Source organism: Cucumis sativus, chromosome 7 (assembly GCF_000004075.3).
Source record: "Cucumis sativus cultivar 9930 chromosome 7, Cucumber_9930_V3, whole genome shotgun sequence".
In the NCBI taxonomy this organism is placed as follows: Eukaryota; Viridiplantae; Streptophyta; class Magnoliopsida; order Cucurbitales; family Cucurbitaceae; genus Cucumis; species Cucumis sativus.
Window position 1 is genome coordinate 20,657,509 of NC_026661.2, and position 15,660 is coordinate 20,673,168.

Consider the following 15,660-nt stretch of genomic DNA (forward strand, 5'->3'; position numbering starts at 1 on the left):
TCTATAGCAAAGTATTTGATTGTCTTTAAATCACTACTTAGCATTCTAGTTAATATACATCAGTAAATAATTAAGATTCTGTTTGATTTTTTTTTTTACCATCTTTTACTCTAGCTCATGTTTATTTTCCAACTAAACATTTGGATTCTTGGTATTTAAAACAAGTTTCGAGAAATTTTTGTTGTGTTGTCTAAATTACTTTTAGTTTTAGGCTTCCTTATCAAAAAATAATTCAAAGCAAAAGTGATTTTTAATTTATGAGTTTCATTTTCGAAAGAAAAAAAATAAAAATCTAGATAGTTGTTAGTTGATGCCATGAATGATTCAAGTAGTAAATTTGTAAATTAGGGAAAAATATTGTTTAAGTGATTGAGAGAAGAGTAAAAATAGCATAGAGTAATTGTGAGAGATTTCATATATAGATTTATTGAAGTATAGCTAATGCTTAAGCTTATAATGACCTCTCGTGAATTTATGAAACCACTAAGTGGTTACACTTCGGCTACTACAAATCTCTACTCGAAACAATAGTCGATGTCTCATCAACCTTGCTTTTTGCCAACTTTTGTTTATTATAAAAGTAGACTACTGCCCTAGTGTGGAGATCAAGTGACATTGTCAATAATGGATCTTTGACACCACTACTTGAGTCTCACATGATACTCTTAAGAAGCTCCTCAAGTGCACTCTAAACCATCGTTAGACTTCTTCATGAGTCATCTAAGCTCTCTTTAAGCTTCTCGTACGTTTTTTAAGCTACAAGCAAGCTCTAACATTTAAGCTTCTTTCAGGTCATATGAACTACTATTAGCAATTAAATTCAAAATAATTAAATATATAACAACATTTCAAAAAATTTGTAAATATAACAAAATTTGTCAAATTCTATCACTGATAGACTATGTTGTAAATATTGGTCTATCACAGCGATACAAGTCTATCAACGATAGTTTTGCTATATTTGTAATTTTTTTAAATGTTGTTGTATCCTTAATTGTTCTTCTTTAAATGATCATCCATTACAATTACCCTTGAACCTAATTATACTCTCATGAGTCCACTAAACCCTACATGGATCATGACTCAATCCACTTGGACTAATCATGTACCAACCCGATTTTTCATTTGCCAACTTGGGCCTCTATCTCTAATCATGGGCCTCTTATCTCTCAATTTCAACTAATATCAATAAATCCATCTATAACCCTTCTCAAACAGAACCAATCTAAGTTAAATTTGACCAAATTATTACAAATACTTCTTTAGAACCATGTCCATAGCACATGTTTTTAAAAAACAAAAATGGGCTGTCTAAGATTCTACGGAATCTTTAAGTTTCAATAATTAAGAAAATGGGTTGAACTAATCTTATTAGCCAAATTTAATTAACAATTAAAAACCAAGAATACATACATACATACATACATATATAAAACCATGGGGGGATGGGGTCAGACAAAGCATCGGCTCAAGTCAATGGGTAGTGGAGAAGGTCGACTGTCCCTCTCATACACTTACGTTGAAAATACCCATATTACCCCCAACTAAATAATCTCTAACATACCCGAAATACCCAAACCACCCTTCCCAATGCATTTCCTCTCTAAGTCTCCTACGTGGCTCATCATTTATTAGTGGGAAATAGAAAACATAATATTTCGCAACCTCCCAGTCAACAAAATTTGGAGTAAACTTCAACTCCAAGATCCCAAACTTTAGTCAAGCCCATCTCTCGAAGTCTTTCACGGAGTTGATCCATTGCTTTCTCCACCATTTTCCCCGTCTTTTTTATTGCACAGCCTTAATTTTATATGGAACAGAGACAAGGGATCGATCACAACACACACTGAGGTTAGTAGTCCTTTAAACTCAATTTTGTTGGCTTCTCATGGTTCTGTTTCAGCGAAAGTTGCAACATTTGTGAGCTTATAGTTGAGAATCTTTTGAAGGGCTATCTGGGTTTCCGTTTCTGTGACTGATGAACCCTGCGATTTGTATTTAAAGTCATGAAAAGTCTTGTCTCTCTGTTTTTCTTTGTTTGGGGGCTGCAACTGTTTGGAGAATTGAGCTCTTCATTTGCTCAATCAGAGTCCGTAGACATTGGGGTTGTTGAAGACCGCACAGATTTAATTTCAAATGAAACTCCAACTTACAATTATGAAAGATATGATGAGGTGCAGAAACAGTGCAAATCTGTTCTGTCTTCTGCAGCTGAATTAAGCTCTGATACTACTAGGTTTATCAAGATGAAGGAACAGCTTCAATTTGTGAATGGAGATTGGTGGCAAGATGGGGGAAAGTATCCTTTAATGCCTTTTAAAAATGTAACTGTGTTTTCAGAAGATAAGTACTATATGTACAATGGAATGGACTCCACAAACGCTGAGATCCCTTCGAAATTAGTTTCATTTTGGGTTACTGACATTGATCCTGCCCATCAAACTAAGAAATCTGTTAGTGTTAGTGGGTTATTGTTAATGGGAATAACTATGGATACTGCTTTTGATCGATGGTCCTCTGAACATTCTCATTATGAGTTTTGGCCTGGCCGCTCTGAGCTCACACTGCCTTTTCAAGGGATCTATACTGAATCTAAGAAGAATGGTGGGGAAAGAGTACTGTGTTTGTTGGGCTCTGGGATGTTACCTTCTCGTGATCAAGAATCCAATGACCCGTGGAGTTGGGCTAAGGATTCAAATTTTGAACGTCACCAGATGCCACTTCTCCAAGATGATCAAATTCTACTTGTTCTGCACTACCCGATGAAGTATACTCTGACAAGTCGAGTAGTCCAAGGTGAAATGAAAAGTTTAAACCTCAAGTCGAACTCAAAGTACTTTGACGATATTCACATTTCATCTCAACTTGGTGATGCGAACTATGATTTCACATCTGAGAAAGTTGTCAAAAAAGCATGTACTCCATACCCTTACAATGACGATTTTATGAAGAAAAACATTACTACGTATAGAGGTTCTTCTTTTTGCAGGGTTTTGCATGAAATGACCAGCATACAAGCTTTCACAATCCTCCCAAACTGGCAATGCAACTCCACGGATGAATTTTGTCGGAAACTGGGTCCGTTTCTATCAGATACAGTGATCAATAGTACTGATGGAGGTTTCAAAGATGTGAGACTTTATATGCAGGATGTGAAATGTAAGATGCAAGGCTCTAGCCAAAGTGGTATTTCTGTTAGTGTTTCTGCTGTGTTTCGAGCTGTTTCGCCATCGGAGAATCTCTATACTGCAGGAAGAAGATCTGCACTTAATAACATGACAATGGTCTCTGAGGGACTGTGGAAGTCTTCTAGTGGGCAACTTTGTATGGTTGGTTGTGTTGGACTTACTAATGCTGATAAGACTTCCTGTGACTCTAGGATCTGCTTGTATATACCTATATCGTTTTCCCTAAAACAACGAAGCATTCTTGTGGGTTCGATTTCAAGCATGAATGATAAGCCAACATACTTCCCTTTGTCATTTGAAAAGTTATTGAGGCCTACAGAGTTGTGGAATCATTTTAGGGAGTCTCGTCCATCTTACAGCTACACTAAAATTGCATCGGCTGGTGCTTTGCTTGAGAAAACGGAGCCTTTCAGTTTTCGGACCGTCATAAAAAAGTCGTTGCTGCGTTATCCCAAGCTGGAAGACACAGAAACATACGAACTCAGTGAGTCTTTTCTCCTAGAAGATCTCACCCTTCATGTCCCTGCAGCGCCCAATTCAGCACTTGGTTCTCAAGCTTCCAGAACTTTTGTTCAAATGGATATTATCTCCGTTGGTTCCTTTTTGGGACGGGACTGGTCAAGGTTAAATTCATCTTACTCGGATGTGGAAGCCCCTTACCATGTCATGCCTGAATTCACTGAAAAGCAGCTGCTTGTGAATGTATCTGCACTGCTCTCAATCTCAGAACAGACAAATAGCAACTTTTCTGCACTTTTCGTGGAGGGCATTTATGATCCACTTGTTGGAAAGATGTACCTAATTGGTTGCAGAGATGTTCGTTCATCATGGAAAGTTATGTTCGACAGCATGGATCTTGAAGATGGCTTGGATTGTCAAATTGAAGTGGTTGTGTCTTACCCTCCCACTACAGCTCAATGGTTAATCAATCCAACTGCACAGATTTCCATATCGAGCCAACGGACAGAAGATAACTCTTTCTATTTCAGCCCAATAAAGATTGAAACAATGCCGATCATGTATCGGAGGCAGCGGCAAGATATTCTTTCTCGTAAGAGTGTAGAGGGCATACTCCGAGTATTGACACTTTCCCTGGCGATTGGTTGCATCTTGAGCCAGATCTTTTATATAAACCATAATCTGGAGTCTGTACCATTCATATCACTTGTTACACTGGGAGTCCAATCCCTTGGTTATACTCTCCCATTGGTCACGGGTGCTGAAGCGCTTTTCAAGCGGCGAGGTTCTGAATCTAATGACGAGTCCTATGATCTTGAAAATAACCTTTGGTTCCTTGTGATTGATTACATAGTCAAGCTTCAAGTTGTGTTCTCACTTCTATTGACTTTGAGGCTTTGCCAGAAGGTATGGAAATCTCGGATCAAGTTACTACGACAGGCTCCTCTTGAACCACTTCGCGTCCCCAGTGATAAGTGGGTGCTTGTTGCAACCTTCTTCATACATCTCATTGGGTACATAGCCGTTCTCATAGTTCATACTGCAAGGACAACGGAAATCCGAGTTAAGAGTTACTTGATACCTAACAGAGCTTCAAGTTCCCACATGATGCAGGGATGGGAAAAAGACCTACAGGAGTATGTGGGTCTTGTTCAAGATTTTTTCTTACTTCCTCAAGTCATTGGCAACTTGTTATGGCAAATTGATTGCAAACCTCTTAAGAAGTTCTATTTCATTGGAATCACACTGGTCAGGCTTCTCCCTCACATTTATGACTTCATAAGAGCTCCAACTGTAAATCCTTACTTTGTTCAGGAGTATGACTTTGTTAACCCAAGCATGGACTTCTACTCTAGATTTGGAGATGTTGCCATTCCTTTGATTGCACTTATCCTTGCGGTTGTTGTATACATTCAGCAGCGTTGGAACTATGAGAAACTCAGCCAAAAACTCATCGTCGGTCGGATTAGGCTTCTTCCAAGTGCTTCCAGAATGTATCAGAGGTTGCCTTCGAAGTCATATGAAGCTGAGCTTGCTTCTGCTGAAAATAGTAACACAAAAGATGAAGACATAGAATGACACCTAACGATTTACGGAACATGCCAACATCAGAGTTGTTATTATAACAGGCAATAAAAGTGAAGTTTGTCGTTCTTTTTCCCTTTTTCTTTTACATAGTAGGAGTTGTTTGCTACACGGTTTCAGCCTGTATATGGATGTTTCTGCATCAAATAAAACATTCAGAAGTAAGGTTTTGAAATATCTCATGAAGTTTAGTCTTATAGGCTCAAATGATCACAGTTGCAAAATGAAACCATATTTCAAAAGCTTGAAAAATCTCAATCAAGCAATGATGTAATGGCTTATGTTTTGGCCAGGAGCATTCGAATTCCCATTTTTCACTGTTTTCGGCTTAAAAGAATGCCATATTATTTCTGGGAAAAGCTATTGTCAGTCAAGAATGGATGTATTTTTGTTTGTCAAATTGCTTATTTGTTGCTTTACCATTTACCAATGACTTAAAAGCAAGAAGTAGAAATTGGGTAAGGGCCCTGCTCTAATCTCCAAATGTATCAATTCTATTGCGTAAAAGAAGTTATCAGATTCAACCTGCCCTGGGTCCTGCCCTTCAGTTGTAGGACATCTCTCTCACTCTAAAGTTCTTAAAGACAAAGGACTGTGCTTTATAGTGTTTTTCTGTGTGATTTTGGTTTGTGTATGTTAGAAAATCAACAATTAAATAAACATGATGTAAATAGCAAAATCGACACAAAAATTTACATGGTTTACAAATAATGTGTTAGTTATGTCCTATGAATAGAAAAAGAGAGCAGTTTAATTAGAGAAAATATATCATATAACAAATTTAAAGGTGCCAACGAGACTCTCGTACTTGATTGTTTGAGGAACTAGATAACAAATTCAAAACCTCTCTATCTTTATATTTTAGTATTTCTACAACAGAAAGAATAAAAAGAATGCTTGAGTTGATTGAATCCATTTGAGTAATGGACCCTGAGCTAACATAATTTAGATGGTATGGGCTATACATGGCTGTTATTTTAATGAGCATATAACTAGCTTGGTTTTCACATGGAATAACAAAATGTTATTCTAGAACAAATTAGTTAATAACAAAGGACTACGTGACCTTGAATTCAATTAGCCTTTTTCGGGTTTCATTGATTTAGAAATTGATGGTTGATTTGTTAATAGTCAATATTAATATCCATAAACTTTTAATACCCTTAAATGCCCATAAAACTCTATTGAACCATTCTTTCCAACTCCTAATCATAGGAGGGTTCAGAGTAGATCTGTGGTGGAGAAATCAAAGCCATCAAGTTTTTGAACTTTTTCAATCAAATCTCTAATCAATAATCCCATCAAATTTGAAGTAAGGAACAGTGTTCATTTCAAGCTGCTGTTCTCTTGGGCTGCGATTTTGAACAATTTTAATTCAATTCTTTGAATGGCAACTTATATATATATATGTAAAATATTATTAAGAAAAAAAATCCACCTTTTGCGCCTCTATATTTTGCTTAATGAGTCGATTTAAATCTTTTTCAACAATGAACTTATATAGCCTGAAAGAGTGAAATCTGATCAAATGTGAAAAAGAGATGAGAAATTTGTTTGAATATCCTCTTATTTTGAATCTTCAGATCAAAACTAAGCTCACAAAACTAAACCAAAAAATTATGAAAAACATCTGATTATAAGTTTCATTAATGCTTTACTTCTCATGAAAAATCTATGAAAAGCATCAGAACTAAGTTCAGTTCATTGGCTTGGAATCTACCACTTCTCCCCCAACTTCTGCCATTGCTCAAAAAACTCTTCAACTTCCACAAAATAAAATAAAAGGTTCTAGTAGATATTAGGCAGAAAGAAATTGTACATACAGAGACTTTAATGTTCCCCATAATTGCCATTCAATTGAGCAAAAAGTTATGTGCATCTATATGCCTAATGACATTAATGTCAATTAGATACTTGAATCCAGGGTTTGGCAGGGTTTTATTATGAATCATGATGGCATCTTTGCTTCTTTTGAAGACGATATCTCCAATGGTACGAGGCTTTGTGGGCCGAAAAAAAAGGTATCACTCTAACATTAAAGAAATATGGAGAGAGTTGTTGTTTCAGGAGGTACTACTTAGACAATGCAAAATTATCATTTTGTTTGCTACATTTATAGCTGATTGAGTAACATAGCAGATAGTTGCATAGTAATAGAAAGATGAAAAATAATGTTCAAGTATCCAATAAATAGGAAAAGTTAGTCAAAATTTGGTAGGCTTACCAAATAAATTCTCAGTAGTTAATGCAACAATAGCAAAGTCAAAAAAGTATACATATAAAAGGAAGTGGCATATTGAGAGGGATACCCATAAAAGTTTGCATTTGTGGGTTTCACTGGTGTTAATTCATGACAGAAAAGTGCATAAAGAAAATATTATGGATAGCTTGTGCTCAGTCTGCTACACTTTTTCTTGTTTCTTCTGCTTTAATCTATCAATGAAATAGTGGAAGAGCTTCAGAACAAAAGAGATAAAGGTATAAGGATTGGAGAAGTAATGTAAATATCAATGTATCAGATAGCTAGAAAAGTTCCCAAAATGTTGGCTTTTGCATTTTGGTTTTAGGTTAATTAGAAATAAGGCCTTAACTGGACAAGGTGGTGAAGAAACTTGAATATATGTAGAGACTAGAGTTCACAGTTTTTCAGTTTCTGATTTAACTCTTTCTTGCAGGGATAAGAGAGAAGGGAAAAGAGTGATGAGTACATAGAAAGATCATTTCACTTGCGAAATATTTTCTGAATTTAAGGTTTTTTTGGCGAGTTTCTCTGTTTTTTAGTGTTGTATATTTTCTGAAAAGGAGAGTTTTTTCCCCTCTGAAACTTATTGTGGTTTATGGCTTTTTCTTTTTCAGTTTGAAAGGAGACTAATGGAGGTATTCTCAAGATCAATGCATAGGGAAGATGATGAAACAGCTCTTAAATGGGCAGCATTGGAGAGACTTCCTACTTATAGACGCTTAAGAACAAGTTTATTGACATCGTCTTGTGGTGAGGCCAATGAAGTTGAAGTTGACAAAATTGGGGTTCAAGAAAGGAAGAGTTTGATGGAGAAGTTGGTTAGTGATACAGAAGTTGACAATGAAAAATTCCTGTTGAAGCTGAAGAAACGCATTGATAGGTGAAATTTCTCTCTTCAATTGAAATTTACCATTGTATTGGACGTCCTAAGTTTGAACCGCTATAATTTTTTCCCCTCCATTGTTAGTCCTTTTGCTTTCCAAGCTTACAAATGAGGATAGAAGGATGAATAGCACTCATGTTTTCTTTGTTTTCTCTTTGCATTTGTTTGTTATGGTGGCTAAAACTCAGAGTTGGAATTGATATTCCCACCATTGAAGTAAGATTTGAGCATCTTAGAGTTGAAGCTGAAGCATATATTGGACAGAGAGCTTTGCCTACTATCTTCAACTTCTTTGCCAACTTAATGGAAGTAAGAACAACCAGCTTATCATATGTACAGAAATTTCAGTTCAATTTTTTTTCTAAACACCATATGAAATTTTGGCTTTAAAGGGGTTTTTGGCCAATCTCCGCATACTATCAAGTAAAAAGAAACAGCTGACTATCCTTCATGATGTTAGTGGAGTCATTAAGCCAAGCAGGTAAGAAGAGATGACCTTTGTAATAATGGATCTTTGTAGATTCTGATTTGCAATGAGCTTAAAAACTTCATGGGGGTAAAATTTTGCAGGATGACACTGCTTTTAGGCCCTCCAGATTCCGGAAAAACGACGCTTTTGTTGGCTTTGGCAGGGAGGCTTGCTTCTGATCTGAAGGTAGTTTTAAGCTCAAGTTTTTCAAATCAGCTTATTGGACCCAATTCACATGGGATAACCACTGAATTTTACATCTAACAGGTCTCTGGGAAGGTGTCTTATAATGGCTATAGTTTGAATGAGTTTGTTCCACAAAGAACTGCTGCCTATGTGAGCCAAAATGATGTCCATCTTCCAGAAATGACAGTAAGAGAAATCTTGGCCTTTTCTGCAAGATATCAAGGAGTCGGATCTCGTCATGGTCTCTCTCGTTCCCTAAATTATTGCTCTGAGAAATTGCCATTGTATTTAGAAACTTTGTAGAAAAGTGTTTTAGTTTTGATAACTATTATTATATACCTATAGAAGATTACAAATTCCCTTGTCAATAAGCTTAATTTTTGAGTTTCTTGGTAATTTAATATGATATTAGAGCTAAAGGTGAGTTTGAAATCTACAACATATCATTTCTAAGGAAGTGTGAAAAAATATATTTAGAAGATCAAAAGTGAAGGTGTTAACTGGAGTATTGGTTTTTCGCAGAGTTGCTGGAAGAGCTGATAAGAAGAGAGAAGGAAGCAAACATTCTCCCTGACCCGGATATTGACGTGTTCATGAAGGTGCGACTCAAATGCCTCTAAATAAATCCCTTAGCCACATACAGAAGATGAGCCTCGAGCTTTTCATCTAATTATTTTTTAAAACTTTTAGGCAGCATCACTAGAAGGCCAAAAGAGAAGCCTGATCACAGATTATGTTCTGAAGGTTTTGTTATCACAACAACAATCTGACTAAAATTAACAAACATATTCTATGTCTTTAGCTCTCTTTAATCAGCTTTCGTTCTTCCTCCAACAACACAGTTACTGGGACTGGAAACTTGTGCAGACACCAGGGTTGGAGATGAAATGCTCAAAGGCATTTCTGGAGGACAGAGGAAGCGTCTCACCACCGGTAACCAATCAAAATCAATGAATAATACACGAGAAAGTTAACAATCAAGGTTGTAAAGATTTCATTCCATAATAACATTAATTAATCTATATGTTTTACAGGTGAGATAATTTGTGGGTCTGCAAATGTACTGTTCATGGATGACATATCTACAGGCCTAGATAGTTCTACAACCTTTCAAGTTGTGAACTCAATCAAGGAATACATTCACATTTTCAATGGAACTGCTGTTCTTTCCCTTCTTCAACCTGCACCAGAAACTTTTAAACTTTTTGATGACATTATTCTCCTGTCTGAAGGTCAAACTGTGTACCAAGGTCCTTGCCAGCAAGTCCTTGAATTTTTTGAGTTCATGGGCTTCAAATGTCCTGAAAGGAAAGGAGTGGCAGACTATTTGCAAGAAGTGTGTACTTGTAAAATGTGTCCTCTTTTTATTACATAGTAAATGTGAAATATAATGACTCAAGGCTGAGTGAATTTGGTGCAGGTGACTTCAAGGAAAGATCAGCAGCAATATTGGGCAGAGAAGAATAAGCCTTACACATATATCTCTGTTAAACAGTTTGCTGAAGCATTCAAATCCTTTCATGTGGGAAGGAAACTAGAAGAGGAATTAGCAGTTCCCTTTGACAAAAGCAAGTGCCACCCTGCTGTTTTGGCAACAAAAAAGTATGGCATGGGATATAAGCAACTTTGGAAGGCCTGTTTTGATAGAGAAGTCTTGTTGATGAAGCGTAACTCATTTGTTCACATCTTCAAGCTTGCCCAAGTCAGTAAAAAAAGTAGTCTTTATTTTACCTATAAAAATCTATTAGATATTTGACTTCTAGTCATCTTTCTTCTACTAGATTTCCCTGATGTCGGTTATTTCAATGTCACTCTTCTTTCGAACGAAGATGTCCCGAGACTCAATAAATGATGGACAAATTTATATGGGTGCTTTGTTTAATGCACTGGTTATTTGTATGTTCAATGGGATGTCTGAGCTTCCATTAACAATTGGTAAGCTTCCTGTTTTCTACAAGCAAAGGGACCTCCTTTTCTTCCCAGCTTGGGCATATGCTCTTCCAGCTAGCATTCTAAAAATCCCTGTCTCCTTTGTGGAAGTCGCACTTTGGGTTTTTATCTCGTATTATGTTACTGGGTTCGATCCAAGTGTGGAAAGGTTCAAAATTCTTTACACCTCGTTACTGCATTAACACTAAGTTCCATCGAAGATCATGTTTGAGTAATGGTAGTTGCTAATGCATTGTAACTGTTTGCAGGTTTTTTAAACAGTACCTTGTATTAGTTTTTGCCAACCAATTGGCTTCTGCACTGTTCCGATTAATTGCAGCTGTTTCTAGAAGCTTAGTAGTTTCAAGCACATTCGGTTCATTTGTTCTGTTGATACTCTATGGAAATGATGGTTATATTCTCTCACGACGTATGTGAGATAACTGATTAGCCATTTCATTACTTTTGGTTGACATTCTTCAATAAAAACATTTGTAACAATTACTTTTTGAAATCTACAGATAATATGAAAAAGTGGTGGAAATGGGCTTACTGGGTATCACCTATGATGTATGGTCAGAATTCATTGGCAGTGAACGAATTCCGAGGAAAAAGTTGGGATCAAGTAGTTTCTACAACTTAAATAACCATAAAGTGTATGGGCTTTGTATGAATCTCTAAATGTTTATCACAGAATTGTTACTTTCTTGTCAAGGTTGTCCCTACTGGGGAAACTCTAGGAGTTCTGATCTTGAAGGTTCATGGCTTCTTCCAATCAGATTATTGGTATTGGATTGGAGTGGGTGCAATGGTTGGATTCATTCTTCTATTTAACTTTGGCTATGTCTTAGCCCTCACTTATCTCAACCGTGAGTAAATTGTCGTTCTCCACCCAAATTCGAAACTTTAAAGAATAATGGCTCATGCTTTGCATCTCTTGTGCAGCACTGAAAAAGCATCAGACCGCGAAACCACAAGTCTCAGAGAGCAATGAGAAAGAGTTTGAGATCAGAAACACCCCATCTAGGAAAAATATTGCAGGTGATATTTTTCTCAACCATGGTTTTAGTTCCTTTGGAGTGATCTTTTCTACCTAAAAGGCACTCAACTGTTTTTTGCAAACAGCTAATGAAAGTGAAAGTATGCGAGTTTCCACCCAAAGATGGAATGAAGCAACTAGCAAGGCCACTTGTAATAAGAGAAAAGAAGTTGTTCTTCCATTTAAACAGTATGTGCTCACTTTTGATGAGATAGTATACTCGGTTGATATGCCGCAGGTGATTAATCATCAAACTACTTGTTAAAGCTTTGAGCTAAGATTATCTCAGAGCTAATTGTGGATATAAATCATGCAGGAAATGAAGAAGCAAGGTATCATAGAAGATAAACTAGTGCTTTTGAAGGGTGTGAGTGGTGCTTTTAAGCCTGGTGTTCTCACAGCTTTGATGGGCGTGAGCGGAGCGGGGAAAACGACTTTGATGGATGTACTAGCCGGGAGAAAAACGGGTGGATATATAGAGGGAATCATCAAAGTTTCTGGCTATACAAAAAAGCAAGAAACTTTTACTCGAATTTCTGGTTATTGTGAACAAAATGACATCCATTCTCCTCATGTTACTGTTTATGAGTCCCTGCTCTACTCGGCATGGCTACGTCTTGGCTCTGATGTGAGCAAAGAAACAAGAAAGGTTGTTATATTAACTTAATTACCTGTAAAATTTTAAACCTTTAACAAACACTTACCAAGTGTAACTGATAGAGATCATTCCATTATACAAAAAGAAGCATCTTATATGCTCAGTTGTTGGTCTAATCTTTTGTAGATGTTTGTAGAAGAAATCATGGAGCTGGTTGAACTCGACACATTGAGGCAAGCAATAGTCGGATTGCCTGGTGTAAATGGTCTCTCAACCGAGCAGCGCAAAAGGTTGACAATAGCTGTAGAGTTGGTGGCAAACCCTTCCATAATATTTCTTGATGAGCCAACTTCAGGACTAGATGCAAGAGCTGCTGCAATAGTTATGCGGACAGTTCGGAACACTGTCGATACAGGACGAACAGTTGTGTGCACAATCCATCAACCAAGCATCGACATATTTGAATCCTTTGATGAGGTAATTTTACTACAATCATGAAGACTACTCTTAGTTCTTGGGTCTGATTTGAAGTTCAATTATGTACTTGAGTTGAACTGACTTGGTTAATATGAGACTGCAGCTTTTGCTATTGAAGCAAGGAGGAGAGTCTATATATGTTGGACCACTTGGTCATCACTCTTGCCATTTGATCAAATATTTTGAGGTAAAAAGAAATTAACTGCAAAACAAAGCATTGGTAAAAGTAATGTACTTTCACAAGATAACATCTGTGCATTGTTTCAGGGAATCGAGGGTACGAGGAGGATAAAAGAGGGTCAAAATCCAGCGACTTGGATGTTAGAAGTAACCTCCTCAACTCATGAAATGGCATTGAGGGTTGATTTTGCTGATCTATTCAAAAAATCTGAACTCTATAGGTTTATAACTATTATAAGAATTTTGAGCTGAAGTCAAAAACATTTTATAGTTCATTTGCAATTGCAACTATACTTAACATCATCTCATGTTTCATGTTTCAGAAGAAATAAGGAACAAATCAAAGAACTGAGTCAACCTCCCCCTGCTTCTAATGATATCCATTTTCAAACCAAATATTCCCAGCCTTCTTGGAACCAATTCTTGGCTTGCTTATGGAAGCAGCATTTGTCGTATTGGCGTAATCCATCATACATTGCATCCAGATTTCTGTTCACTCTTGGGTCATCGTTGATACTCGGGACAATGTTTTGGAACCTAGGCTCCAAGAGGTAACTTATTAAATGCTTAACCTTTCCCCTTCCAAATATTTTCTTATGCCAATATACAAAACTGACTCAAGATCAATCCCAGAACAACATACATAAATATGTTTAATTCGGTTGGTGCGATGTATACGGCTTCGCTTTTCCTTGGTATACAAAATGCTGGAGCCATACAACCAGTCGTATCCATCGAGCGAACTGTCTACTATAGAGAAAGAGCTGCAGGATTGTATTCAGCCTTTCCATATGCCTTTGCTCAGGTGTTGAAAAGCTTAATTTGCACAACATATTACAATAACAATACAATATGCAAAATTCTAAAGTCTATTTTTAATGTGTACAGGTTATAATTGAGCTTCCATATACTTTTTTACAATCTTTGATGTATTGCAACATAGTATATGCAATGATGGCATTCGAATGGTCTTTTGCTAAGGTTCTTTGGTTTTTCTTCTTCATGTACTTCACTTTCCTCTACTTTACCTACTATGGCATGATGGGGATCGCTGCCACGCCGAGTTACCATTTCAGTTTGATTATTTCGACTGCATTTTACGGGATGTGGAACCTCTTTTGTGGCTTTCTCATCCCCAGAACAGTAAGTGTTTTGTTTGAAAAACATTTGATATTAAACAAACTGTTTCTATGTCTAAAAATTGAATGTATATGTATTATCTCAGAGGATTCCTGTGTGGTGGAGATGGTTCTATTGGACTTGTCCATTGTCATGGACATTGTATGGATTAATAGCTTCACAATTTGGAGATATAGAGGAGAAATTGGATACAGGGGAGACTGTTAAGGAGTTTATAAGAGAATTCTTTGGTTTTAGACATGATTTTCTTGGAGTTGTTGCTGCTGTTATTGTTGGCCTTGCTGTTTTCTTTGCACTCACATTTGCCATTTCTATCAAAATCTTTAATTTCCAAAGGAGATAGAATTAGATCTCTCTTTTTTTTCTTGGTTTTGATGTCTCTTAGTGTTGTATAAAAGAGAATTCTAACTCCTTGACTTAAAGGTAACAACGAAGTTAGGATGTTCACTCTGATCAGTATTGTTAAACTGAAAAAAATGATTCCTGAAGTATACTTGAATCATTATTTTCTATTAATATATATCTTGATTTTTCATGATTTAAAAGTAGCACTCTTCCAGAATTCCAACTTAAAATTGAGCTTACAATATCTTTGTTTGGACAATTAATTCAACTGAAATCTGTACACAATAACGCCAACATGACATATCTTGATCAATATATCAGAAATTCAATTCTCTCCTTCCCACTTATTGAACTCTACAAGAAAAGAAAAACACAAGAATAATTTAATCGAATTAAATGGGTATAGTATACCTGCACAAAAATCAATTCTTGCATTACTTACCATTTTCACATACAATAATCACTATTACTGAAAGACATTATCACATTGATAGACTCCTACTAGCGATACAATCCATCATTAATAGATTTTAAGAGAGTTAAATCTAAACCAAATGATTATTATATCTTGGATCGTTGGAATAAAATAAGATAGGAAATTTCATTGAAAGAAAAAGACACCGGGAGTGATACATATATATTTGTAAAGAAAGAATTAATAATTAATGAGTAATAGGCAATCAATCACTAACAAGAATTGGTCGTTGATTAATTAATGTGTGTATTAGGAATTGGTAATTATATAGAAATTAAATTATTAGTGGTTTGGTGAATGGTCACCTTCATATAAGATATCAAGAAGCTATGTATTGATCACATTTTAGTTAGAAAGAGAAATTATTAAAATGCAATTACATATTAGAGATTATGAAGTTTGTATATTTATTATTATTGGGATAGTTGAATTATATGTGACATTTCATATTCAAAATTTCTAATAT

The 15,660-nt window shown here is 36.1% G+C and overlaps 2 protein-coding genes across 2 annotated transcripts; both read left to right on the forward strand.

Annotated features, from left to right (window-relative positions):
• The first annotated feature begins 1,633 nt into the window (after positions 1-1,633).
• LOC101220341 lies at positions 1,634-5,631 on the forward strand. The gene is made up of 2 exons (XM_031888859.1): positions 1,634-1,851; positions 1,950-5,631. Exon 2 carries the CDS (start codon positions 2,007-2,009, stop codon positions 5,223-5,225), a length of 3,219 nt encoding a protein of 1,072 aa, XP_031744719.1. The 5' UTR covers positions 1,634-1,851; positions 1,950-2,006; the 3' UTR covers positions 5,226-5,631.
• A 1,904-nt stretch (positions 5,632-7,535) lies between these two features.
• LOC101202740 (pleiotropic drug resistance protein 1) lies at positions 7,536-14,919 on the forward strand. Its single transcript, XM_011661246.2, has 26 exons — positions 7,536-7,709; positions 7,907-7,982; positions 8,088-8,353; positions 8,545-8,665; positions 8,749-8,837; positions 8,927-9,011; positions 9,093-9,252; positions 9,534-9,610; positions 9,702-9,755; positions 9,854-9,944; positions 10,046-10,347; positions 10,432-10,713; positions 10,793-11,109; positions 11,210-11,370; positions 11,462-11,565; positions 11,656-11,809; positions 11,886-11,981; positions 12,066-12,217; positions 12,296-12,628; positions 12,764-13,054; positions 13,158-13,241; positions 13,322-13,455; positions 13,558-13,785; positions 13,868-14,039; positions 14,123-14,377; positions 14,460-14,919. Exons 3-26 carry the CDS (start codon positions 8,103-8,105, stop codon positions 14,715-14,717), a joined length of 4,251 nt encoding a protein of 1,416 aa, XP_011659548.1. The 5' UTR covers positions 7,536-7,709; positions 7,907-7,982; positions 8,088-8,102; the 3' UTR covers positions 14,718-14,919.
• Positions 14,920-15,660: the final 741 nt, after the last annotated feature.

Excerpts from the sequence above, each read along its gene's own strand:
- LOC101202740 (XM_011661246.2), top strand. The coding sequence starts at position 8,103 with ATGGAGGTATTCTCAAGATCAATGCATAGGGAAGATGATGAAACAGCT. Across the intron at positions 10,348-10,431 it reads TGGCAGACTATTTGCAAGAA|GTGACTTCAAGGAAAGATCA; the intron begins GTGTGTACTTGT and ends AATTTGGTGCAG. Across the intron at positions 10,714-10,792 it reads ACATCTTCAAGCTTGCCCAA|ATTTCCCTGATGTCGGTTAT; the intron begins GTCAGTAAAAAA and ends TTCTTCTACTAG.
- LOC101220341 (XM_031888859.1), top strand. The coding sequence starts at position 2,007 with ATGAAAAGTCTTGTCTCTCTGTTTTTCTTTGTTTGGGGGCTGCAACTG.